The 26,598-nt window shown below is 43.1% G+C and overlaps 1 protein-coding gene across 1 annotated transcript in view; it reads left to right on the forward strand.

Moving 5' to 3' along the window:
* The window catches only part of LOC149470062 (mesoderm induction early response protein 2-like), a 90,663-nt gene that overhangs the window by 31,303 nt on the left and 32,762 nt on the right, over window positions 1-26,598 (forward strand). Inside the window, exon 5 of the mRNA XM_089667663.1 lies at window positions 16,789-16,829. Coding sequence (XP_089523789.1) covers window positions 16,789-16,829 — 41 coding nt within the window. The remainder of the gene's footprint in view (window positions 1-16,788; window positions 16,830-26,598) is intronic.

Consider the following 26,598-nt stretch of genomic DNA (forward strand, 5'->3'; position numbering starts at 1 on the left):
TTCTCCCACCTGAACTGTGGATCTCTTCAGCTCCTCCAGAGTTACCATGGGCCTCCTGGCACTTCTCTGATTGATGCTCTCCTTGCCCTGCCTGTCATTTTAGGTGAGCAGCCAAGTCATGGTAGGTTTGCAGTTGTGCCATATTCTTTCCATTTTCAGATGATGGATTGAACAGTGCTCCGTGAGATGTTCAAAGCTGGGGATATTTTTATTATAACCTAACCCTGCTTTAAACGTCAAAACTTAATCCCTGACCTGTCTGGTGTGTTCCTTGGCATTCATGATGCTGTTTGTTCACTAATGTTATCTAAAACCTCTGAGGGCTTCACAGAACTGTATTTATACTGAAATTCAATTACACACAGGTGGACTCTATTTACTAATTAAGTGACTTTTGAAGGCAATTGGTTCCACTAGATTTTAGTTGGGGGTATCATAGTAAAGGGGGCTGAATACAAATACACTACACACTTTTAAAAAATGTATTTGTAAAAAAAATCTGAAAACCTTTATCATTTTCCTTCCACTTCACAATTATGTGCCACTTTGTGTTGGACTATCACATAAAATCCCAATAAAATACATTCACATTTTTGATTGTAACATGATAAAATGTGTAAACTTTCAAGGGGTATGAATACTTTTTCAAGGCACTGTAATGCTGCAGGAGGAAAAACAAGGGAGGTCTGTTCTCTGGTACACACGGTCACTAGTAAGATCTGCTTTCAAGCACATAGTTCATCCCCAGTATCTATATCACCAGTGAGATCTGAACTCCAGTACATTTTTCAGTATACATGTCACCAGTGAGATTTGAACTCCAGCACATTCCCCATTACTCATGCCATCTGTGAAGTCTGCACTCTAGCACAAAGCACCTTGCCACCATGTCCCCAACGAGATCTACACACAGCATATTCCCTAGTATTTATTTAATCCCTGATATCTGCACTCTACAGTTCTTTGGCTCACTCCTCACTGTCCATACTGTCTACAGGTTTATGTTCACTTGTGCCTGTCTGCTGTACAGATGGATTTGCAAGCCAGGACTAATTCATATCTCTGTGTCATGACGTGCATCATATCTGTATTACAGACATTAGCCTTAGTTTGCAAATCTGTTTATCTTAATCTTACATTATAGGATGCAAGAAAAGTATTCATGGACCCTGTGTTATAGTCTTGTACCTTGAGGTGAATAGACACTAGCATGCTTTGAGTACAAGCCCGCTGGGTACCTCCCCTTTAACTCTACCCCACTCCTTGAATCCCCAATTTTGTGTTGGTGTCCTAAAGTGATGAAACTTCCTTCACAGAGAAATCTCTTAGCTTCAGATTCTTCAGTCATCTTCTCCCTCTCCTCTAATACCACAAACAGAAGCAATGTATCCAGATTAGTGCAACCTCTGTAAACCTTGGGAGCCTTACCCAGACCCTAAACTGTGAGGAGAGCCAGTCATGTTTCTCGTGCACTGGATCCTGCATAGGTGCTCATCTTGGCACTTAGTGTAATCAGCCACATGGTGCTGTACAGGGAAAGCCTGGACTTTATATACAGTTCAGTGTCATAGAAAGGGAAAACAGGGTCACCCTGTATGTCTGACCATTACTGTAAAAGACCGGGGCTATATTGGAATTGTATTAATACAGTGTAAACCTTTCAAATTTGGCACTAAAATTCAACAACTCATTTTCCTTCCACTTCCACCTAGATCCCTTAATTAGTACCCAGGCACTTTCTCCCACCCTTAGACCATGCTTCAAGACAGTCTACACCTAGGTTGCTTTATCTCCTTCTGGACACACTTACCCTATATTCTATACCCTACTCCCTGAGTGGCCCACAGGGGAATATCCTTACATATAGCTATGGTGGAGACCAAGTGAAAGGGAACCATTGCAAAACTGCAGGCAAACATTCACTCTACGAAAGGCCTGCACAACAGTAAATCTTTGAATGACAAAGCTCTATCACTGGTCTTAGAATGTCAAGCTCTATATCAGGCACGCAACATGAGGTGTACCTGTTAAAAACATAATTTTTTGCATCTGTTTCATACCGTGCATCCAGAAAGTATTCACAGAACTTAACTTTTGCTACATATTAAGTTACAGCCAGAGTGGATTTTATTTAAATCAAACTGATTTAAATCACAATTTAAATCACTAGTCAGTAAGGCTTGATTTAAATCATAGTTTTCTACATAGACTAATTCTTGCTGGTATAACTTTAATATGTAAGTAGATGAAGATTTTTAGAATAACTTTTCATATTCGTTTTTTTTATCCCCAGTTTAATAGGTTAATCATTCATATTTGGACAACTTTTCTGTTGTACTTAGGAAGGAGAAAAATAATCATTACCTTAATAACAATTTAAATAGATTTATTCAACTGAAACAATAACATTACAGCATATGTTATTTGCTTAAACAAACATCCATGTTTGTTAACTAATTTGGCTAAACAAAATATATATATTTTAAGAAACTTAGACTGTCAGCCCCTTCCTCCTCACACTTAGTTTCACTTTCTTCTTGTGCAGATCTATTCCACTCCAAACAATCAGAAAAATATTGTTTCTATTCTATTCACTGAACTTCTTGAAACTTAGCACTGAAGGGGTTGATTCTGTATTCATAGGTTTGTAGAAGTTAGGATTAAGGTCTTTTTCTTAACTGTTCATGTTATAACATTTTTGCTGTGAAGAAGAGGCATGTGATCTCCGCTGAGTCAAATTCAGTTTTGAGAACTGCAAAAGTAAACCAAGCATCTGTGATAATATCTTGTAGGCATAGAAACTGCCCAATAATCTTACAAAAACTTCTGGAAGAACATGACATTGTGAATGGATTAAAGGAATTTATTTACCAAAAGCCTTATTCTACATAATTAAAAAACTAATCTTAATTTCATGATGGAATAACCTTTGGATGGTAATATATTTTCCTCAAAAAGCACTTTATTCAAAAAATCCGATTTAAATAAAAAAAATCCGATTTTTTTAAATCATTGATTTTTATCCACCCTGGTTACAGCCTTATTCCAATATGGATTAAATTCATTTTTTTCAACATTCTACAAACAATACCCCATAATGACAATGTGAAAGAAGTTCATTTTTAAATCTTTGCAATTTATTAAAAATAAAAAATAAAAACACGTACGTAAGTATTCACATCCTTTGTCATGACACTCAAAATTGAGCTCTGGTGCATCCTGTTTCCACAACTTGATTGGAGTCTGCCTGTGGGAAATCCAGCTGATTGGATATGATTAGGAAAGGCATAAACCTATGTATATATATATATATATATATATATATATATATATATATATATATATATATGGGCCCACAGTTAACAATGCATGTCAGAGCACAAACCAAGCCATGAAGTCCAAAGAGTTGTCCTTAGACAGTATTGTATCAAGGCACAGATCTGAGGAAGGGTACGGAAAAATTTCTGCAGCATTGAAGGTCCCAATGAGCACGGTGGCCTCCATCAACCGTAAATGAAAGAAGTTTGGAACCACCAGGAATCCTACTAGAGCAGGCGGCCGGCCAAAATGAGTGATCGAGGGAGAAGGGCCTTAGCCAGGGAGGTAACCTAACACCCGAAGGTCACTGAAAGAGATCCAGCATTTCTCTGTGGATAGAGGAAAACCTTCCACAAGAACAACCATCTCTGCAGCACTCCACCAATCTGGCCTGTATGGTAGAGAGGCCAGACTGAAGCCACTCCTCAGTAAAAGGGAAATGGCAGCCAGGAGTTTGCCAAAAGGCAGCTGAGGGACTCTCAGACCATGAGAAACAAATCTCCCTGGTCTGATGAAACAAAGATTGAGCTCTTTGGCCTGAATGCCAAGCATCATGTCTGGAGGAAGCCAGGCACCACTCACCACCTGGCCAATACCATCCCTACAGTGAAGCACGGTGGTGGAAGAATCATGCTGTGGGGATGTTTTTCAGTGGCAGGAACTGTGAGACTTGTCAGGATCGAAGGAAAGATGATTGCAGCAATGTACAGAGACATTCATGATGAAAACCTGTTCCAGAGTGCTCTGGACCTTAGACTGGGGCAACGGTTCATCTTTCAACAGGACGACCGACCCTAAGCACACAGCCCACATAACAAAGGAGTGGCTACGAGCCAACTCTGTGAATGTCCTGGAGTGGCCCAGCCAGAGCCCAGACTTGAACCCGATTGAACATCTCTGGAGAGATCTTAAAATGGCTGTGCACCTACGCCCCCCCATCCAATCTGATGGAGCTTGAGAGGTACTGCAAGAAGACTGGGAGAAATTGCCCAAAATAGGTGTGCCAAGCTTGTAGCATCATACTCAAAACGACTTGAGGCTGTAATTGGTGCTAAAGGTGTTTCAACAAAGTATTGAGCAAAGGCTGTGAATACTTATGTACATGTGGTTTTTTTTGTTTCTTATTTTTAATAAATTGCAAAGATTTCAAAACTACTTTCACGTTGTCATTGTGGGATATTGTTTGTAGAATGTTGAGGAAAAAAATGAATTTAATCCATTTTGGAATAAGGCTGTAACATAACAAAATGTGGCAAAAGTTAAGCGCAGTGAATACTTTCTGGATGCAGACACAGAAGGGAATGGAGAGGACATTGAGGTAGTATTGGAGGAAGCTGTGGAAAATTTTTCTTTTTCCAGATCGCCACATTATTGAAGAAGGAGTTTCATGCAATATGCTTGCTAACATGGAAAAGCTCACAGCTGTCATCCATGAAAGCCTTGGCATTGTACAGTTTTATTCTCCTTGACACCCTTAGGTGCAGAGAGACCTGTAAAATCCTCAAAAACATTCCCTTTTTCATGGACAGATAGAATGTGCAATCTCTGACAATTGGATCACTCCAGAAAGGATTTTTACTCATGCCGAAATTTTTGCCGAACTCTATCTAGTGGAAACAGAGTTCACTTAATAGTGATCTATTCATGTAATTGATCCTGCTGTCTCAGCCTTAAACAAATGTCTCACTGTACTTGTTAAAGATGTTCCTTGTTGCAAGGATTCTGCAGGTAGTTTGCGATGCTGTTGAAGGCTTTCTACTTTGGCAGCCCAACCCAGAAACCTGTTCTTTCTGCAGTTTCTTTCACAAATATTTTGTGCTCTTTCTGCAATTTCAGTATATAAAACTGCAGCTAACTGAACTAGGGCAATGAACAATCAACTTGACCCTGTTTTCTAGGATTGTGCATTTAAAGAGCAGCAATTACCTCTGTTCTGCTTTTTTGTGTAGCTGCCTGAGAACGTCATTAGACAAATTTCCAGAATGGCTCTAATGATCTCTTTTCACATATGCAATCTCTTGTGGTTAAAAGCCGGGACAGCTGAAGCAGCTTCTGAAAGATGCCCCACATGTTTTGTCTTTTCAAGAAAGACATCTGTTTGAGGAGGAGGCACTTAAATCATGCATAAAAAAAATCACAGGAGGGAAGGTTTTACTTCCATAGTGAAAGATTCCAACCCCTCCCTCAGGAGCTCTGCCTTTGCAAAATGTAGAGCACCTAACCGCTCTACCCAGGCTTCAGCTTCCAAACCTACATTCATCCCTTCTTTTTTTTGGCACAAGGTTTGGGGCACAAAGCCCAACTGGTCTTCCCCAAAGCTCTCTTCTCAAGGGGTGGCCTCGCTTCTAAGAGTGTGAGGACATCTGTAGCAGTTTGCCACTCTCTGGGTCACAGAAGTCCCAAACCTATGGGATCAATCAATGGTTTCAGGGGGTACAAAATAGAACTCAAGACTGTGCCCCCTCACTCCTTTCTTCTTTAAAGAACAGTTAGATTTGCAAAATGCCCTAAAGTACTGTATCTCCAACTGTATTCATCCTATTCTGAACTTTATAATCCCTCAACAGATACCTTCAAATTCCAAAATTTTGCATTGAAATTGCAGGGTCAGTAATTGCCTGTCCAAGACAAGGGGAATATATGGCATCCATAGACATCCAAGACTGCATATTCACTTTTATCCACCTCATCAGTGCTTCTGCAGTTTGTGGTAGCAGACCATTCCTTCCAGTTTGTCGAAGTGCCTTTTGGTCTATCTTCTGCTTCCAGAGTATTTACAAAGGTACCTTTTCTTAATCTTCTCAGAACTTAGGACATCCAGGTCACAAGTTACATACATTACCTTTTACTAAAGAACTTCTCTCCATTTTCAAGTGTGACAAACCTCCAAAAGACAATTTTAGATGCTCATAGCTTTTGTTTGGGTGATAAATTTCCAAAATACTGCTCTCCACCCTTCTATTCACTTGTAATAATTAGGTTTGGTCCTGGACACATCCTAAGCAAAGGTTTTCCTTCCAGAAAAGAACATTTCTCCCTGAGCCCTGACCTGTAACAACCTTCACTTGACCTTCTCATACTCCTGTCCAGCAAAGCAAGGAATTCCATAACTTGGTGGAAAGTGATAACAACAGATGCCAGTCTTTAAGGCTGGGGAGGAATGTTCTAGTCCCTCACATTTCAGAGAATATTGTCACCTGTGTAAACCAAGCTCCCTATCAACATTGTGGAGTTAACCCCCCCCCCTTCTTCTAGAACAACTAAACAGGGTGCAATCAGAAAATTCTACAGTTATGGTTTACATCAAGCACCAGAGGCACCAGGAGTCTTGAAGCCCTGATGGAAGCAAGACAGACAGTCTCATGAACAGAATCTCACTGTCCAGTGATTTGTGCAGTCCACATCTCAAGAGTGGACAACTGAAAAGCGGACTACCTTTAGCCTTCATCGACTGGATCAAGGGAAATAGGCCCTTCACCCAGACATTTTTAATCTGATATGCCAGAAATGGGAGACTCCAGATATAGACCTCCTAGCCTGTAGATTCAACAACAAACTGCTATTTGTAGCCAGGACCAAGAATACTGTAGTTCTGGCCTTTGATGCCTTGATAATTCCCTGGTCTCGGTTCAGGTTAATCTATGCAAGAGAGAAAAATGGTGATTCTCATTGTATCAAAGCAAGAAAAATCACTTCAGGGAGACCTTACTGCTGTGCCTGGAACCCCTTTTTTGTGTGGTGTGAACACAGGCGCTTCAGTTACAGAGATTACTCTGTTCCTTGCATTTTAGCCTTCCTATAATCAGATCTTGACCACAACTTGTCCTTAAGCACTCTGAAAGTAGAGGTTTCAGCCTTGTCCATTCTTTTACAAAGATATCTGGCTTTGTTCGCACTTTTCTTCAAGTTGAATATCACATTAAGTCCTCATTGCAACTCATTTTGCTTTCTTGGGATTTTAACTTGGTTCTCTCTGCCCTTCAGAAACCTCCCTTTGAACCCATCAGGGATATTCCCACTCCTACTAAGTAGCCTGTTTGGTTGCTATCATGTCTGTCAGATGTGTTTCTGAGTTGGCGGCACTCTTTTGTATGGTATCATCCTCATACTTTACACAGACAAGGTTGTATTTACACCTCACTGAGGACATATTCCTACCTTCCCAATGCCCTGCTCCACAACAATTAAAAAAAATGTATTTTTCCTGGATGTAGTCTGAGCCATAAGAGTCTATCTCAAAGCTATAGCTTTGAACTGACAGATGGATTCCTTATTTGTCTTTTCCTAGAGACCTCGCAAGGGATACCCTACTTCCAAGTTCACCATTGTAAGAAATATGATCTCTACAGCTTATAAGGAAAATTTCCTGTGCTTTTATGTGCCCTTTCCATATTGGTAGATGTTTCCTGAGAATTTCAGCAACAGGTCTCTGTAGCCCAGCTTTGTAGGGCCGCCACTTGGTCCTCTGTACTTTTTCGAAGTTATACCAGGTGCATGTTCAGAATTCTGTGGATGCAGCTTTTGGCTGAAAAGTTCTTGCAGCAGCACTCAGAACTGTGCCAACAGATCAAATAAGGGTCAAAAGGATCCAACTTCTGTTTTCTTAGTTGTTACCCACCCTTCTCATTCACTGCTTAGGAACATCCCAGGATGTATACTTTGCCTATGTCCTGTACTGTGCGATTAAGATAAGAGAAATTTTGACTTAGGCCTCATTCACAAGGGGCGTACTACAGCGTGCATCCATGTGACGGCCATGTTTACCCACACAGGGATGCACAGGTGTTCCATGCATCTCCATGTAGGCAACCCCATTTATGTCAATGCTGCACAGACCCACACACTTCCCCCAATTTGACGTTTGTGTGGGAAAGGGTGAATGGCCCCCCGAATGCACGATGTCTCCATTTGGGGCCATGCACCTGCACAGATGTCCAATTGGGAGCAGTGCCTGTGTCCATGTAGCCACTGGGACCCAATTGACATGTATAGGACTGCCTGCATGGGGACACTGTACTACTCTGGGGTGTGATCAGGGATTTTTTTTTTTTTTTACCCTAATTGCTTATACAGTAAAGATTAGGTTTCCCATTCATGTACAGTTTGCTTTTGATCTTTTATTGGTTACAGCTAATCACATGGTACAGGTAGCCAGGTACAATATGGTTGCTATGAGCCAACCACAGATCACAACAGTAAGTAAGTTGTTCATGAATGGAAAGCCATTCATGATAGATTGTTTACATTGTTATCATGTGATACCTGCTAAGTGGTAACAGTGATCACAGGAGGGGTGCGCTGCATGCTCCTAAACCGGAGCAGGCTGGATCATGTACGTGATCCAGCCTGCTTGTGCCGCCTGCCCGCAGTATTATTACAGTGGGCAGGTGATCAGAGGTGAAATCTAGTGTTGCATACCTCTCTATTATACACAGTGCCCTATATATTTTAATTATTTTATCATGCTCCCGTGTTGCATGCTGTGTCGCATACCCCTTCTTCAGCACACACAAACATCCTCTCCTAGCATACTGCTTAAGTTTGGGCTAGGTCTCTTATGTGGGTGCACAGTATAGTCTACAGCTGTGTAAGCCTGATTTTACAGTGCTGGTAGGGAGACTTTTTATGTTGTCTGTTTTTCTTCATTCTACACAGAGCATCCAAATATTGCATGGGAGCTAGCACCTTTTTAGTTTTTTAAAAATATACCTTAAATACAGAAAAAAACGTGCAAGTTGAGGTACATGTGGATGTTATGAAGCTTATGTTTTGTTACCATGATTGTCCTGCCACAACTCAGTTGGGTAGATTGGCTGACCCTGAAGATCTACAGTAGGTCTTAAAACCTAAATCCACTTTTGCAGTCAAATTTAAGAAGACCCCACTATATATGTGTTGTGTTCCCATTCACACAGCGCGCCTAAAAAAAAATGTTCCCAAGTCTGTCCTCATTAACATACAATGCAAGAAGCCAAGCCCTAATACTCTCTCTCTCATTGCGAGGACAGACCGGTTTCAATCCTCATTACAACGGATAATGAAAATCTGCATGCACAGTACAGACGGGGTTAAGCAGGGTATACATGTATGGAAATTCAATGTGCGTGTACTCAAGTACATAGATCGGCTTCGGTATATTGGTCCTGCTGGAAAACCAGCATTCAGTCAATGCATGCAGCCTATGGGTGTATGCCTGATCTGTGTATTCTAACGCAGGTGGTGGGAGGGATGCATCTTCATCACATGAGTGTATACGGGGATCTGTCTTTTTTTTCTTTTTTTTTTTTTCTTTTTTCTTTTTTTTTTCTTTGCTCAACCCACTGGTTGCACAAAAATAAACTTTAAGTGTATAGTCTGCTTTACTCATCACAAACACAGCTAGCTCACAAACAATAAGAACTGTCATGCGGGTTTTTTAGGGGTTTTTTTGCTGGAGGGTCCAGAACAGATCATTTAAAAAAGTAAGCTGCAATTTTTAATTTTTTTTGTTCGTTATGCCATGTGCATGGGGGACATGTAACAAATATAAAGTAGTTGTTATACCAATTTGGCTTCAAAAGTGAAAATACATAGAAAAGAAATAGATATACAGTCAACTGGACAATGGACAATAACTCCATTTTCATAGTCTTATCTCTTTTTTTCCTATTACTGCAGAACATACAGGAGTTGGACAAAAATATGGAAACACTACATGATTTGTAGGTGTGAAAGCGACGACATGTTTCGCGTTGAAAGCGGAAATGGTGTAACATTCTTTTGCTTCCACTGTGTGATGAGACACCTAGCTATCATGTAGGAAGCCTCACTTTCGTCATTCACTGCATGCGCTGCTAGTACTATCATGTCTGAGCTTACTGAGTTTCAGAGAGTGCAAATTGTTGGTGCCCACTTAGCTGGTGCCTCTGTGACTGAAGTTGCCAAAGTATTTGCCTTGTCCCAAGGTACAGTATCAAAGGTTATGACGGCATATACAGTTTCCGGGAACGCGTCCACTAATGAGTTCAACTGACCAAAAGACACAAATGGACTTTGCGCAGGATTGTGACCTGGAATAAGAAAACAGCTGCTGCAAAAGTGACTGCAGAGCTCAATCTCAGTCTTCCAAAGCCCATGTCCACAAAAACTGTGTGGAGGAAACTTCATAAGCTGAACATTTACAGGCGAGTTGCAATTGCCAAACCACTAGTGACCGATATTAATGCTCAGAAGGGGGGAGAGTGGTGCAGCACCTATAAATTGTGAACTATCAATCAATGGAAGACTGTAATATGGTCTGACTCAAGCTTCACACTTTTGCCAATCACCAAACATGTGGCAAACACCGTCCCGAGCTTACTGTCTCGTGCCAACGGTAAAGCATGGTGGCGCAGCTATGGTTTGGGCAGCCATATCTTGGTATTCTACAGGCCCCATCATCACCTTAAAAGTAGACTGCCAGTGACTATGTACAAATTTTTGACCAACCATGTGCACCACATGGTGCTGACATTGTTTCCTGAAGACAGTGCCATTTACAAAGGCATTAATGCTCTGATTCACACAGCTGGTGCTGTCAAATTGTGATTTGATGAGCATGCAGACGAAGTCTCACACGTTCCCTGTGTGCATCAGTCGCTGGACCTCAATATCATAGTCACTTAGGTCAATTTTGGAGAACAAGGCTGAGCTCGTTTTCCACATCTGGCATATCTGCGAGAGCTGGGAAGATTTTTGCATTTAGAGTGGTATCATATTCCATTATCCACCATCCAAGACTTCTATTTGTCAATTCCCAAGAGAATTCATGCCGCCTTGGATGCCAAAGGCCATCCAACACCATATTGGGTAATGATTTTGTTTCGTTCTTTTTCCTGGCATGTCCATAATTTTGTCCAACCCCTGTATGATCATGCAGTCCAGCAGGCACAAGTAATCAACATTTAGTAACAGACCTGGTTAGACACACTCCCTCTGTTCCTCTGCAATGCTAGTCTGTGTGAGGAAGTGAGTGTTAAGAAGCATGGCTATTACTTGCATACCGGCATATAGCACAGGTGAAAAGAACAGAAAACAGCTTTTGCGCTCTGATAAAAAAAAAGAAACAAACACTTTATCGTACATCATGGGACACAGAGCAACCATATATTAATCCTTACTTATTGGGTTATGTACCACATATAGGTGAATGGACCCTGGCAAATAAGACAGGAAGTCTTCTCCTATATAACCCCTCCCATACAGGAAGTGCTTCAGTTTTTTCACTAGTGCCTGAAGGTGATGGTCACAGGTGTGTAGCTCCCTGCACAAACACTGCCATGTGCTCAAAATGGTTCCAATAGGGATAACGAGTTTGGCTTTCCAGATCCATTCCTATGGCTAAAATGCTCAGATGAATGGTACCTGGGCCCCGTCATGATGGAAGAGGGCGACATGCAAGGATTGGCACTACAGCCTGTTTTGAAGAATGCGGTGCCCAACCCCTGCCTTTCTTTCCAACTCATGACAGAGAACCGGCCAAATCTCACACCGCGCTGTCACTTATATAACAAGGACACTCTCAGCTGCACCCTGCACAAAGATTTTCCAGCTCGCTGGACCACAATTTGGGTGGCAGCAGTCTGAGAGCGATTGTCATTGGGTTAAGTAATTAACTCTTTAAACTCCAAAATGCCACCAGATAGCTTTGGGCTTATTAACTCTTTACAGTATTAGCAAGACCAAGTATGAAAAATAAACATCTGTGCCACCACAGACAGGTTTGCTCAGAGATTTGTCATATACAGTAGCACTCCTCAAGAAAGAGGGATTCTTTAGTTTGAATTAATAGCCCTAGGGACAGTTTTAACACTTTTCAAAATAGGTTTTAATAATGAAAAGGTGAAAATAGTGCAAATAAAAGGTGTAAAGAAATAAAAAAAAAAAAAACCCATAAAGCAGGAAATTTAAAAAGGAGTTGAAAATGAAGAATACTTGCAAAGTCTTTGGTTTTAGCAGTCCAATTGTTCAAGCAAAAACGGTGGAGTGGCTCTCTCAAGTCTGGTTAGGTGTTCCTTGGTTTGTGTTGAATTGAGAGCTGTCAAGAGGGTCCTGACATTTCCTTTTTCTGTCGTATCAAAGGGGTGTTGTCAGAGTCCATCTGACCAATTACCCGGTTTAAGGGGTTGTGGCTGGAAGGTAAACGCGTTTGACTGTATCGTAGCCTTCCCTTACACACAGTTTTATACTAATAATAATATCTTCCACTGTGTACAGGTTGTATTCTGGAAACTGGTGGATTATTGTTCAGCATTATATTTCGTGTCCAGGGATAACAAACAGTATTTTGGATGGGACTGTCATCAAGTAGGGATGTGCTTACTTAGTAATATATGACCTTGATTTGTTCAGTAAGATTTTCCCCATTTAAATACATAATATTAATGTGTCTTGGTCCTTTTGGATTTTATGAATTGCATGTGGATTTTGTTCAATTGTAAATTGGGCAGAGGTCTCAGAGAGGTCGACCACGCATGGCTTCTTTCTGTGTAGGTGTTTTATGGCACATTATGTGTTCCTAGTGCATTAATTGCCCTACACATCATGTGTGATAGAACAGATGAATTTTGTCATTGTTTTACGATAAGTCAGACAAAATTGTTAATCTGTAGAATTTTTTTTTATGGTCTGTAAAAAAAAAAAAAAAAAGCCATCCTGCTAGTACTCATGATTGTGCTGGTGTGTGCTGTCCCTAAGTTGAGATAACAAGCTCTTTTGAAGTGTGTTAAAAGTTAAGGCTATGAATTGCATAACTTGCAGGAGGAGGGAGGGGGTAAGATCACTGGTCTCATGGAAAAAAAAAAACCTGACGAGATGGCTCTCACCTACACTTCCATGTGCGTAATGCGCACATCCATTACACCTACGTATACAGAATCATGCACAGTAGTAACTGACCAAGGTGTTTCCGGTAGAGTGCTATACAGGTCCAGGGATTGAATATGCCTGTCGTGATGGGTGAAAATTGGTTCTTGACTTCCTAGGTCAGAACCTATGGTTAGATTTAAAAATCCCTAGTAGCCTTGGTCCCAAGAGGTTTTTCACCCCTATTGTGCTGTATACTAGATGGTGTTTTTAAAAGATGGAAGTTGCCTGTCTCTTTTTCAGGTGCATCTAGAGGGCAGTATAGTGCATGTCTGACTCTGCTAGCTGAGCCAGTTTGTGAAGAGGTTTTACTTGCTGGTGTCTGGCTGCAGGAAGTATCTCTAGACATTCTGGCCGCTTTTCCTTGCTGTGATGTGTATGACTGTGTTCAGTCTGCGGGGAATGCGTAGGTGTTGCATGTTTTCGGGACATAGGCACACGCAGCGTATGTGACATCACAGGAGGGCTTTGAGCAGCAATTTCAGCCCAATGTTGTAGCTCATTGGTGTGTGCTACGGCCATCAATAAGGCCTGCAGACAGTATTAGGGCTATAAGATAGCAGGTTAGGCAGTTCCTAATGATTCAGTCCCTAGGAGCAGAAATGGATAATGGCTAAAAGGCCCTCTCACCAGACCCAGTGAAACTGCAACCCTCTAGCTGGATATTCACGCACTCTGGGTTGCCCGGAGCGACTTTGGTCAATAGTGCAGCACATCTGTACCCTGGCAGTGGCTCAGTTCTCTAGTGGTGCTGGGCAGCATGGCTCGCTTTCTCTCTCGTGGTGCTGGGCAGCATGGCTCGCTTTCTCTCTCGTGGTGCTGGGCAGCATGGCTCGCTTTCTCTCTCGTGGTGCTGGGCAGCATGGCTCGCTTTCTCTCTCTGTCATGGTGCTGGGCAGCATGGCTCTTTCTTTTGTTGTGCCAGGCAGCGTGGCCCTCTCTTGGTTCTCTCGTGGTGCTGGGCAGCGTGGCTCTTTCTCTCTCTCTTATGGTGCTGGGCAGTGTGGCTCTCTTTGGCTTCCTCAGTACAGTCCTCTTTCCTGTCTCCTGTAGCTCCAGGCTCCCCCCTCCTCCCATAGTGCATGTTGGGGCTGTAGTCTGTTCCCTGTGGACAGCAATAGGGCCCCTAATCTTTAGGGACTACATGTCCCATGATACTCCCCTAGTCTCTTCTGATTGGACCTCTGACAGGAGGAAGGGGGGGTGAGTGGGGGGAAGCGTGTCTGTGTGTCTGTCTGTCTGTCTGTCTGTCTGTCTGTCTGTCTGTCTGTCTGTCTCTCTCTCTCTCTCTCTCTCTCTCTCTCTCTCTCTCTCTCTCTCTCTGTGCTGGGCAGCGTGGTTCTCTCGTGCTGGGCAGCGTGGATCTCTCTCGTTATGTGGGGCAGCCTGGCTCTCTTGTGCAGGGCAGAATGGCTCTCTCATGGTTCTAGGCAGGGTGACTCTCTCTCTCACGGTGCTGGGCAGCGCGGCTCTCTCTCTGGCTTTCCCAGCAAAGTCCTCTTTCTTTTTCCCGTCTCCTGTAGCACTCACCCCCTCAGCTTTTTCCCGGGCTCCAGGCTCTCTCTCCCTGCCCAACAGAGTTCATGTTGGGGCTATAGTCTGCTCCCTGTGGATAACAATAGGGCCCCTAATCTTTAGGGACTACATGTCCCATGATGCTCCCCTAGTCTCTTCTGATTGGATCTCTGCTGTGGCCAATGGAAACAGAGCAGGTGGTGAAGCTGATGTGAGCCGCTCTCTCTTAGCCCGCTCTGACAGGAGGAAGGGGGGTGAGTGGGGGAAACACTTGATGGCTCGCCTTTCCCCTGTCACAGCACTGCACCTGAGTTCTCTGGCAGACTGAGTGGTGGGGGTGGGGGAAGAACCCGCTGTCACCGCTACAATGGCGGAAGGGGGTGCTCCACAGCGCAACTGCTTCATACTTGATGGTGTCACCCCTCTGGCTGGTGTCACCTAGGTGTGGGCTGCACCCTTATAGCTACACCACTGGATTTTCTACCGTAATACCTAGTTAAGCACAAAAATTGACCTGGATTAATTAATGCTGAATCAGATTGTGTGCCATCTGACAGGAAGCTGCCCTGCTGAAACGCAGCTCATTATACACAATTTTACTATGCAATCACTTTTCTTCTGCAGGAAATCAGACAGTCAGTGGATCAGTCTGTTTTTCTAGTTGTGCTGGGCAGCGTGTGTCTCTCTGGTGGTGCTGGGCAGCCCGTGTGTCTCTCTGGTGGTGCTGGGCAGCCCGTGTGTCTCTCTCTGGTGGTGCTGGGCAGCCCGTGTGTCTCTCTCTGGTGGTGCTGGGCAGCCCGTGTGTCTCTCTCTGGTGGTGCTGGGCAGCCCGTGTGTCTCTCTCTGGTGGTGCTGGGCAGCCCGTGTGTCTCTCTCTGGTGGTGCTGGGCAGCCCGTGTGTCTCTCTCTGGTGGTGCTGGGCAGCCCGTGTGTCTCTCTCTGGTGGTGCTGGGCAGCCCGTGTGTCTCTCTCTGGTGGTGCTGGGCAGCCCGTGTGTGTCTCTCTCTGGTGGTGCTGGGCAGCCCGTGTGTGTCTCTCTCTGGTGGTGCTGGGCAGCCCGTGTGTGTCTCTCTCTGGTGGTGCTGGGCAGCCCGTGCGTCTCTCTCTGGTGGTGCTGGGCAGCCCGTGTGTCTCTCTCTGGTGGTTCTAGGGGCTCTAGGCTCTCTCTTCCCGCCCAACAGAGTTCATGTTGGGGCTGTAGTCCTCTTTCCTGTCTCCTGTAGCTCCAGGCTCCCCCCTCCTCCCATAGTGCATGTTGGGGCTGTAGTCTGCTCCTTGTGGACAACATTAGGGCCCTAATCTTTAGGCACTACATGTCCCATGATGCTTCCCTAGTCTCTTTTGATTGGAGCTCTGTTGTGGCCAATGGGGAAGGAAACCGAGCAGGCAGTGAAGCTGATGAGGGCCACTCTCTCTTCTCAAGCTCTGACAGGCGGAAGGGGGGGGTGAGTGGGGAAAACACGCTTGACGGCTCACCTTTTCCCTGTCCCAGCCTAAGTCACTTCTTCACTGGCGGAAGGGAGGGCTCCACAGCAAAATTGCTTTATACTTTATGGTGTCAACCCTCTGGTGGGTGTCACCCATGTGTGGGCTGCACTCCCATAGCAACGCCACTGGATTTCCTACCATAATACCTAGGTAAGCACAAAAATTCACCTGGATTCTGGCTGAATCAGAATGTGTTCTATATGACAGGATGCTGCTCTGCTGAAACAGAGCTCATTATACACAATTTTATTATACACACACAACCACTTTTTTTTTTTTTTCTGCAGGAAATCGGGTCCAGGATATTTCACTTCACTGCCCTGTCAACGTTAGGAAATCAAGCTCTAAAATGTATTCCATATTATATATGAAAAGGAAGTGTAAAATGAAATCCTAGCCTCCTAAATTGCCCTTTCCTTTTAAATGCGTAGTTTACACCAAAGTGAAGCTGAATTTTGTATGTTTGTATACAAGGGGAAACAATAAATATTTGAGAAATTTTAAGGTTGCATTTTATACCAACTTAATGATAAAAATATTGCTTACTATTTCTGTCAAATTAATGTGTGGTCACTTTGTTATCAGCTCCTGAGGATTGGACAGTGGAGTGTGAAATCAGGTCTGAGGTAAGGACTTAATTTCTAAAAGAATTTTAAGCTTTAGAAATGTTAATGGACTTCATCCTTTGTTAGTTGTTGTATATGTTAAGTTAGCTCAGTTAGGAAGATTATCATTCTTCATATTCAGTCAGATAAAGTCCCAATCTGTTGGTTAGATTTTGGTATGAAACTTCCAGTGCCAAAAACAAATATTCAATTATGTTCCCAAGCATGTATGACCTCTAATCTTTCATAGTTAAATTGACCATAATACCTAACTGGGTCGCACTTTCGACCAGGACCTGGTGTTCCTCTACTGTAGGGGGGGGAGGGCGGGCAATCAGTGTTTCCAGTAAAAGAAGGCACTTTTCTGCTGTCTGTAAACAGCAGAAAAGTGCCTGTTGAAAATACACTTGTCCCTGAGCTTTCTTTCCCCTCACTCCCCCTCCTTCCGCACTCTAGCAGACTAGTGGACCGTCTCCAATCCCCCACCCAAGCCAAACTTGGCAAATTATATTAATCGAGCCTCTGGTCAAATGCGCAAGGAGAGGACGCAGGGGAGAGGAGGACCAAAGCATGCATGCAGTTACTGGAGGTCAGTGTGTGACAGCTCTAGGCCACACAGGATCTGTAGGGCAGGCAGTCAGTTAGTCACTCTATGAGGGATGTAAGGAGTGAGTGGAGACAATAAGGTAAGGGGGGAAAATGATACAAATGTCCATTACTAGTAACAAAATGTGTGGGGCTGACTAGAGAACAGTGGAGGTCAACCCCTATTTGACTTGACAGCCATGTATCGGTGGGTCACCATCCCAAATGAAGAACAAAAAAAGAAAACATTGGATGTTCTAGGGTGAACCACTGGTAATTAACTCCTTCCCACCGGTCGTGTGCATATATGCGGCCTCACGGCTGGTGGGCCTTACCGCCGAGAGGCCGTATACATATATGTGTACCTAGAGATAAAAATGTACTGAGAGCGTGCACCGTTCGTGTTACCAACGGTTAATGGAAAGCTCCCAATAATATCTACTTGCGGTCAGGAGCTTTCCAATTGTAACCACTGTGACAGCCAATCACGACGGTCACTTGATCAGGAACCTCATCCCGCTTCCCAGCATCTGAAACCTCTTAAAGAGCCTGGAGGGGTTAAGTTATACACAGTCAATCAATTTAATAAAAAAATGTGTATATATACAATTTTATGACAAAATGTAAAAACAGAAGTACATAGAATCAAATATTTAGTACAAAGATACAAATGTAAAGAAGAAAAGGATTAAAAGCCAACTGCTCCTTTAGGACTTTATATTTGTAAATGACCGATATCCAACATGAATCGTCTTTGATCTAAAATTGAAAGGATAAATAAGTACATTGCATAGGTGTATATCCACAATATTAAACCACATATAAAACACAACACTTAACTTCGAGAGAAAGAAACTATCCCCTAGGGATGTCACAACATATGTGACAGATAAATCACTTACATAAAAGAACATGAATAGCAAGAGCTGTCATATCTTTCCAGGATGTGGGGAGGCATATAAAGAACCTTCAATGGGAGAAGAGGCAGGCCAGTCCACACGGTCGTTGCCCGTCTAGGGTGATGAAAAGCCAGAGCACTTATAAATAAATAGGCCACATAATAAATCATAGTGCCAGATATCAGTATTCAGGCATATAACAAATAAACACTGAGACATTAATGGCATATAGTGCTTTCTAGATAACTCACCCCAGATATGCTACAGTTGCAAGAAAAAGTATGTGAACCCCTTGGGATTACGTGGAGTTTTGCATGAATTGGGCATAAAATGTGCTCTGAACGTCATCTAAGTCACAACAATAGAAGAACACAGTCTGCTGAACATAATATTACACAAACATTAAATGTTGCCATGGTTTAATTGCACGTAACATGTAAACATTCACAGTGCAGGGAGGAAAAAGTATGTGAGGCCCTAGCTTAATGACTTCTCCCAGAGCTTATTGGAGCCAGGAGTGAGCCAACCTTGACTCCAATCAGTGTGATGATATTGGATGTGTTGCTGACAGCTGTCCTGCCCTTAAAAAACACACACCTGTTTTGGGTTTACTGGTTTCAAGAAGCACTGTCTGATGTGAACCATGCCTCGCAGAAAAGAGCTCTCAGAAGACCTACGATCAAGAATTGTTGACTTGCATGAAGCTGGAAAGGATTACAAAAGTATCTCCAAAAGCCTTGATGTTCATGTGTCCACGGTAAGACAGACTGTCCACAAATGGAGAAAGTTTAGCACTGTTGCTACTCTCCGTAGGCGTGGTCGTCCTGTAAAAATGACTGCAAGAGCACAGCGCAGAATGCTGCATGAGGTAAAGAAGAATCCCAGAGTGTCAGCTAAAGACCTACAGAAATCTCTGGCACATGCTAACATTATTGTTGACACATCTACAATAATGAAAACATTAAACAAGAATGGAGTACATGGGAGGACACCACGGAGGAAGCTATTGCTGTCCAAAAAGAATATTGCAGCACGTTTGAAGTTTGCAAAAGAGCACCTGGATGTTCCACAGCACTACTGGCAAAATATACTGTGGACAGATGAAACCAAGATTGAGTTGTTTGGGAAGAACACACAGCACTATGTGTGGAGAAAAAAAGGCACAGCACACCAACATCAAAACCTCATCCCCACTGTAAAACATGGCGGAGGGAGCATCATGGTTTGGGGCTGCTTTGCTGCCTCAGGGCCTGGACGGTTTGTTGTCATTGATGGGAAAATGAATTTCAGAGTTTATCAAGACATTTTGCAGGAAAACGTACGACCATCTGTCCGCCAACTGAAGCTCCGCAGAGAATGGGTGATGCAACAGGACAATGACCCAAAGCATACAAGTAATTCAACAAAACAATGGCTGCAGCAGCACAGAATACGCCTTCTGGAGTTGCCCAGTCAGAGTCCTGACCTCAACCCGATTGAAATGCTGTGGCATGACCTTAAGAGAGCGATTCACACCAGACATCCCAAGAATATTGCTACACTGAAACAGTTTTGTGAAGAGGAGTGGTCCAAAATTACTCCAGATCGTTGTGCAGGTCTGATCTGCAACTACAGGAAACGTTTGGTTGAGGTTATTGCTGCCAAAGGAGGGTCAACCAGTTACGTCCAAAGGTTCACATACTTTTTCCTCCCTGCACTGTGAATGTTTACATGTTATGTGCAATTAAACCATGGCAACATCCAATGTTTGTGTAGTACTATGTTCAGCAGACTGTGTTCTTCTATTGTTGTGACTTAGATGACGTTCAGAGCACATTTTATGCCCAGTTCATGCAAAACTCCACGTAATCCCAAGGGGTTCACATACTTTTTCTTGCAACTGTATGTCACTGAGGAGAGCACGACCATAGATGTAAATTAAATGGACCCAGCTGTATTGTCTGCTATTTACAAAAGGCAACCACTGAATTCACCAGGATCGAAGCTTAAGTCAATCCATTCACTACATAAACTGGTAAGAGTAGTCTAAATTGATATTATCCAAAAGCAATCCAAGTAATCCAAGAAACACAAAGCCCTCATTATTCTCAGGCCAAATTAGACTTAAAAAGGACAGAAGTACCCTATAATTAAACAAAGACCTACTGATACAGTCAATATCATTTCAGCATCATAGATCCCAGTTGTTGTACACATTGCTATGGGTAATAAGAGCCTAACTAAAACTACCCACTAAATAGTCTAGACAACCCATAACCGTGCTTCCTCCAATGCAACATTGAGGTCTGCCCAAAGGGTTGGGGAGGTCCTCTACCCATTGGTGGAAAACAAAAAAGAACTGCCCTCTCCGTCCAAGATAGGACAGTGTCCTCCATAAAATGGAAACGCTGTGGCCCCCATGTGCCCAGATGCTGGACCACTAAGTACAGCGTGGGCCATGCTAGAAGTATTGTCAAGGCACGCTTTAGCGGCCCATAAATGCGGTCCACACTGGGACGCAAACACAGCAAGACAAGGGAAGCCAGATCCAAAAAAGAAGTGAACAGTGCAGGACTACAACCAATGGGGACAGCTGATGCGAGATACCCTTCCTATAATACAGAAGACGTTCTAGAACAGACAATAAAAAAATAAACATACACCTATACAGAAAAACCCCCAAAAAAACATGAATCAGGGATAGCATAGAACAAAGCAAAACAGGAGAAAACAAAGGGAAAAAGAAAAGTTTAAATAAAAATGTCTGTATAAGGGGAAAACTGTTGGAATCATTGAAGCTAGGTGAACAAGTTGCACACAACTTATGAATCCACCTGGCCTGAACTTGTAGTTTATGTTGGTCAAATTCACCCCCACGTACATGGGGGTATATCCTGGCCAGTGCACGAAACTGTAGTGAGTCCAATTTGTATGCATGTTTGTCAGCAGTGTCTCCCAGTCGGGCTCTCCAAATTGCAACCCTTAATGTCAGCCACATGATCCTTTAAAACGCTGCCAAAACATCCTATGGGTTTTACCCATATACAGTGGGGCAAAAAAGTATTTAGTCAGCCACCAATTGTGCAAGTTCTCCCACTTAAAAAGATGAGCGAGGCCTGTAATTGGCATCATAGGTAGACCTCAACTATGAGAGACAAAATGAGAAGAAAAATACAGACAATCACATTGGCTGATTTGGAAAGAATTTATTTGCAAATTATGGTGGAAAAGAAGTATTTGGTCAATATCAAACGTGCATCTCAATACTTTGTTATATATCCTTTGTTGTCAATGACAGAGGTCAAACCTTTCCTGTAAGTCTTCACAAGGTTGGCACACACTGTTGCTGGTATGTTGGCCCATTCCTCCATGCAGATCTCCTCTAGACCAGTGATGTTTTGGGGCTGTCGCTGGGCAACGCGGACTTTCAACTCCCTCCAAAGGTTTTCTATGGGGTTGAGATCTGGAGACTGGCTAGGCCACTCCAGGACCTTGAAATGCTTCTTACGAAGCCACTCCTTCGTTGCCCAGGTGGTATGTTTGGGATCATTGTCATGTTGGAAGACCCAGCCACGTTTCATCTTCAATGCCCTTGCTGATGGAAGGAGGTTTGCACTCAAAATCTCACAATACATGGCCCAATTCATTCTGTCCTGTACATGGATCAGTCATCCTGGTCCCTTTGCGGAGAAACAGCCCCAAAGCATGATATTGCCACCCCCATGTTTGGATGCAACTCAGCATTCTCTCTTCTCCAAACACGATGAGTTGTGTTTCTACCAAACAGTTCTATTTTGGTTTCATCTGACCATATGACATTCTCCCAATCCTCTTCTGGATCATCCAAATGCTCTCTAGCAAACTTCAGACGGGCCCAGACATGTACTGGCTTAAGCAGGGGGACACGTCTGGCACTGCAGGATCTGAGTCCCTGGCAGCGTAGTGTGTTACTGATGGTAGCCTTTGTTACGTTGGTCCCAGCTCTCTGCAGGTCATTCACTAGGTCCCCCCGTGTGGTCCTGGGATTTTTGCTCACCGTTCTTGTGATCATTTTGACCCCACGGGGTGAGACCTTGCATGGAGCCCCAGATCGAGGGAGATTATCAGTGGTCTTGTATGTCTTCCATTTTCTAATTATTGCTCCCACAGTTGATTTGTTCACACCAAGCTGCTTTCCTATTGCAGATTCAGTCTTCCCAGCCTGGTGCAGGTCTACAATTTTGTTTCTGGTGTCCTTCGACAGCTCTTTGGTCTTCACCATAGTGGAGTTTGGAGTGTGACTGTTTGAGGTTGTGGACAGGTGTCTTTTATACTGATACCAAGTTCAAACAGGTTCCATTGATACAGGTAATGAGTGCAGGACAGAGGAGCCTCTTAAAGAAGAAGGTACAGGTCTGTGAGAGCCAGAAATCTTGCTTGTTTGTAGGTGACCAAATACTTATTTTCCACCATAATTTGCAAATAAATTCTTTCCAAATCAGCCAATGTGATTGTCTGGATTTTTTTTCTCATTTTGTCTCTCATAGTTGAGGTCTTTCTATGATGCCAATTATAGGCCTCTCATCTTTTTAAGTGGGAGAACAATTGGTGGCTGACTAAATACTTTTTTGCCCCACTGTAAAAGGTATCACAATCACAAGTAAGTAGATATACAACACCTGTAGTTTCAGAGTTTGCAAAATGTTTAGGGGTAAACTTGACATAGCCTAATGTTGTTGCGCCATTTACTACACGCATAAATCTACAGAAGGAACAACGGACATATCTAAAAGTCCCTTTTGGATGTGATTCACATGGATCCTGTCAGTGGCTTAGCACCAAGGAGTCTCTCACTGTTCATCCACGTCTAAATGTAAGACGGTGAAGGTCATTCACAAAATGCCTGATATCATCTGTAAGTATAGGTGCCTGTGTCTGCACAGTATCACCCTTATGTCCTCGCTTTGTTAAACTGTACAATAAATCTTACTCATTTTTTTCTTCTTGTTCACCTTGGAATAACAGAAGTTCATGTGGGCTAGATTTGACTTTCTGGTATGCTTTCTTTAGAGACTTCTTAGTATAACCTTTGTCTAAGGAACCTGTCTCTTAGGAGGCCTGTCTGTTCCTCAAAGTCCTCATCACTTGAACAGTTTCTGCGAAGTCACAGATACTGTCCAACTGGTATATATTTTTTTTCATAAAATTGATTGACTCTGTGTATAACGTAAACACCAATGGGTCATGCTAGAACACCTTTTTTTTTTTTTTTTTTTTTTTTTTATGTAAGGGTCCCCCCTATATCAGTGTCCTCACTCCCCTCGTACATCACCGATCCCCATTACCTTAGTGTTTTCACTCTGCAGATTCTGTTAAGGGGAGCTCTGATGTAAGAGGTTCTTTGGTCACCAGAGCCCCCCTTACATCAGAGTTCCCAGCATTCCCCCTTACATCAGAGTCAGCAGAGTTCACCCTTACAGTGCAAGCAGAAACTGAGGTAAGGAGGAACTCTGTAAACTGGGGGGTTCTGGGGACCAGAGAACCTCTTACACCAGAGTCCGCAACATTGTCCCTTACATAAGGGTTCGTAGAGTTCCCCTTTACATTAAGGTATGCTGAGTTTCCATTTACATCAGGGTCCGTACAGTTCCCTCTTGCAATGTCAGGCAAACCCTGCGGACTCTGATGTTCTGTAAAGAGAAACTCTGATGTAATGGGGGCTCTGGGAATGATGGGAACTCTGATGTAAGGGGGGATTCTAATTTAAGGAAATAAAGGGCCCCACAATGGGAGTAAAAGGCCCCAGGCTTGAAGGGAAGGGCCTCAGGCTCAGGTCAGAGGGGACCTTCATGATTTTTGCACCAGGCCCCTGAACACTAAATCTCACTATAAAATGTGACCCTGTTCACACTTGAGCGTTTTTCAGCTCGACGCTTAGAAAAAACGCTCAACAAGTAAAATCCCATTATTTCCAATGGGCCCCTGTTCACACTTGAGCGTTTTGTTGCCTGTAGCAAAACGCCTGTCACTCACAAAAGTGGCAGATCTGAGCGTTTTGTCCCCATAGATTTGAATGGAAATGCCTAAACAGTGGGAATGAACATTCTTTTTTCAAGCATTTTCAGCTCAAACAGCAGCTATTTTTGTTGGCTAAAGCAAAAATGCCTAAATGAAAAACGCCTGAAAAAACTATAATATTTGCAAATCTGCTGTGAAAAAAAAAAAAAAAGCTCAGAAATGCTTGAAAAACACTCAGCTCAGTGTGAATGTAGCCTTAAAGCTGAAGTTTAAGTTAGGCTATTTTTCTACAGTTACACCAGTCCATTTAGACCAGTGTAAGTAAGCATGCATCATACCTGTATTATACCTGTCCGATCCACAATGAAGCTGGAAACCACTGTAGTAGGCACCGTTGCTGCAGCAATAGCCGCTAACTTCTGGGTTCTGTGCCAACCAGTAGCCCTGCTGTTCAGTGAGCACAGGAGATCGCTTGCTCAGAAAGGGCCAAATTCAAAGAACACTTTGCATTTCTCAATGAATGCAAAAGTAACCAACAAAAAAAACCCCCAAGTGCTCAGCTTGAGTGTAAAGATGTAAAATCGAGGAAAGTAAGATTGGGCTGTGTGCAAATGTGTGGAGCAAATATGCCATAACCTACAGAATTTACCATATGGGATGCGTGTAACTAGGAGTTGCCCACAGTACACTGATGAATTTTGCTTAGGATTTTTCCAGAATCTTCATGATATATTTCCAAGTCAAGGAATACTAATGACTATTGATGACAGAAGCGAAATGAATGCCAATTGGTTGCTGTTGCAGTATGTGTGATAAATGTGTAATTTTATTTTATTCAATTTTATTACAGGTACTTAGTGCCGTGAATTTACTCAGTGTTTTACATATACTGTATAGGGCTTACAATTTCAAGTCCTGAGCTACTAGCCAGGCCTTAAGAGTTACTCGCCACCAACAAACCCACACAGACACCTGTATACACACACACAGACATGTACATACACACATACATACACACACAAACATGTACACACACGCACAGAGACACATGTACACACACACACACATACAGACAGACACATGTATACACACACAGGCACGTACAGACACGCATACACACAGATACATGTACATACACAGAAATACACATGCACAAGCACTTGTACACATAGACACATGTATGTACATACACACACACACACACACGTACATGCGCACACAGACACATGTACAGAAACATGTACATACACACAGACACATATATACACACATGTACATACACACACCCCTATAAAAAGTTGCGCGCACAGACACATGTACATGCATGTACATGTACATACACCCCCCCCTATAAAAAGTTGCAGTACTTCGTTGTTCATTCACAGAACCGGGCACTGGACTCCAGTGGGAGGCAGAGAGCACAGCACACACTCTTTGCTTTCACTGCGCTCAGCTGTTGAGCAGTCTGACGGCTCCCAGTGCCAATGACAGATCCGGCCTGAGCTCTGAGCCTGCTCAGCAAGACTGCTCTGGGGGACACTCGCCCCCACTTTAATTTCTGCCGAGTGGAAATTTCAAGGCCTGCTGTATATTCATTCACATTAGTCCCTGCCTTCAAGAAGCTTGCAATCTAAGGTTCCTAACTCGCATTCATACATACACATACTAGACAGGAGCTAATTAGACTACCAGCATGTCTTTGGAGTGTGGGAGAAAACCAGAGGAAACCCATGCAGGCACAGGGAGAAAAAGCAAACTCCAGGCAGGTTATGCTGTGGTTGGGATTTGACCCTAATGCTGCCAGGTGCTTGCCAGATAATTAAAATATCATCTCTGTGTCAACTGAACAAGATGTGTGGCAAAGGGATTGTTGGCCCAAATAAACAGCGCCCCCCCTTCCCCAGTACCAATAGAAATGTTGGCATAGCTGGGAACGAAGCTGGCCCCCACATCTGTGCCTGTAACCTGTAAAAAAATGAATCTTGGAAAGAGAAGTAATTGTGTTCTGAGAATAAAATAAGCAGCATGGACCTAAAAGTTGTCTGGAGTACTGTTGAGGCACTTGTCTCTGGTAAAAAAAAAAAAAAATGTTGGAGGGCATTAAGATTGAACTCACAGGGAATCGATGTATTCGAGACATCAAGTGATACCCAAATGTAGTCCTCTTGCCATGTGTAGTTCTTCAAAATATCTAACATGGCCTGGTTCTTTAATATAGGCGGGGGGGTTGGGCTCTTGTTTAAAGACTGGAATAGGGTCCTTTGCCAATTTGCAATATGTGGCCCTATTTACTGGGAGGCTATGAGATTCACTGAGGTAATCATATTCCT

The sequence above is a fragment of the Staurois parvus genome, unplaced genomic scaffold (genome assembly GCF_062004578.1).
Source record: "Staurois parvus isolate SC_StPar_1 unplaced genomic scaffold, SC_StPar_1.0 ptg000053l, whole genome shotgun sequence".
NCBI classification, from domain to species: domain Eukaryota; kingdom Metazoa; phylum Chordata; class Amphibia; order Anura; family Ranidae; genus Staurois; species Staurois parvus.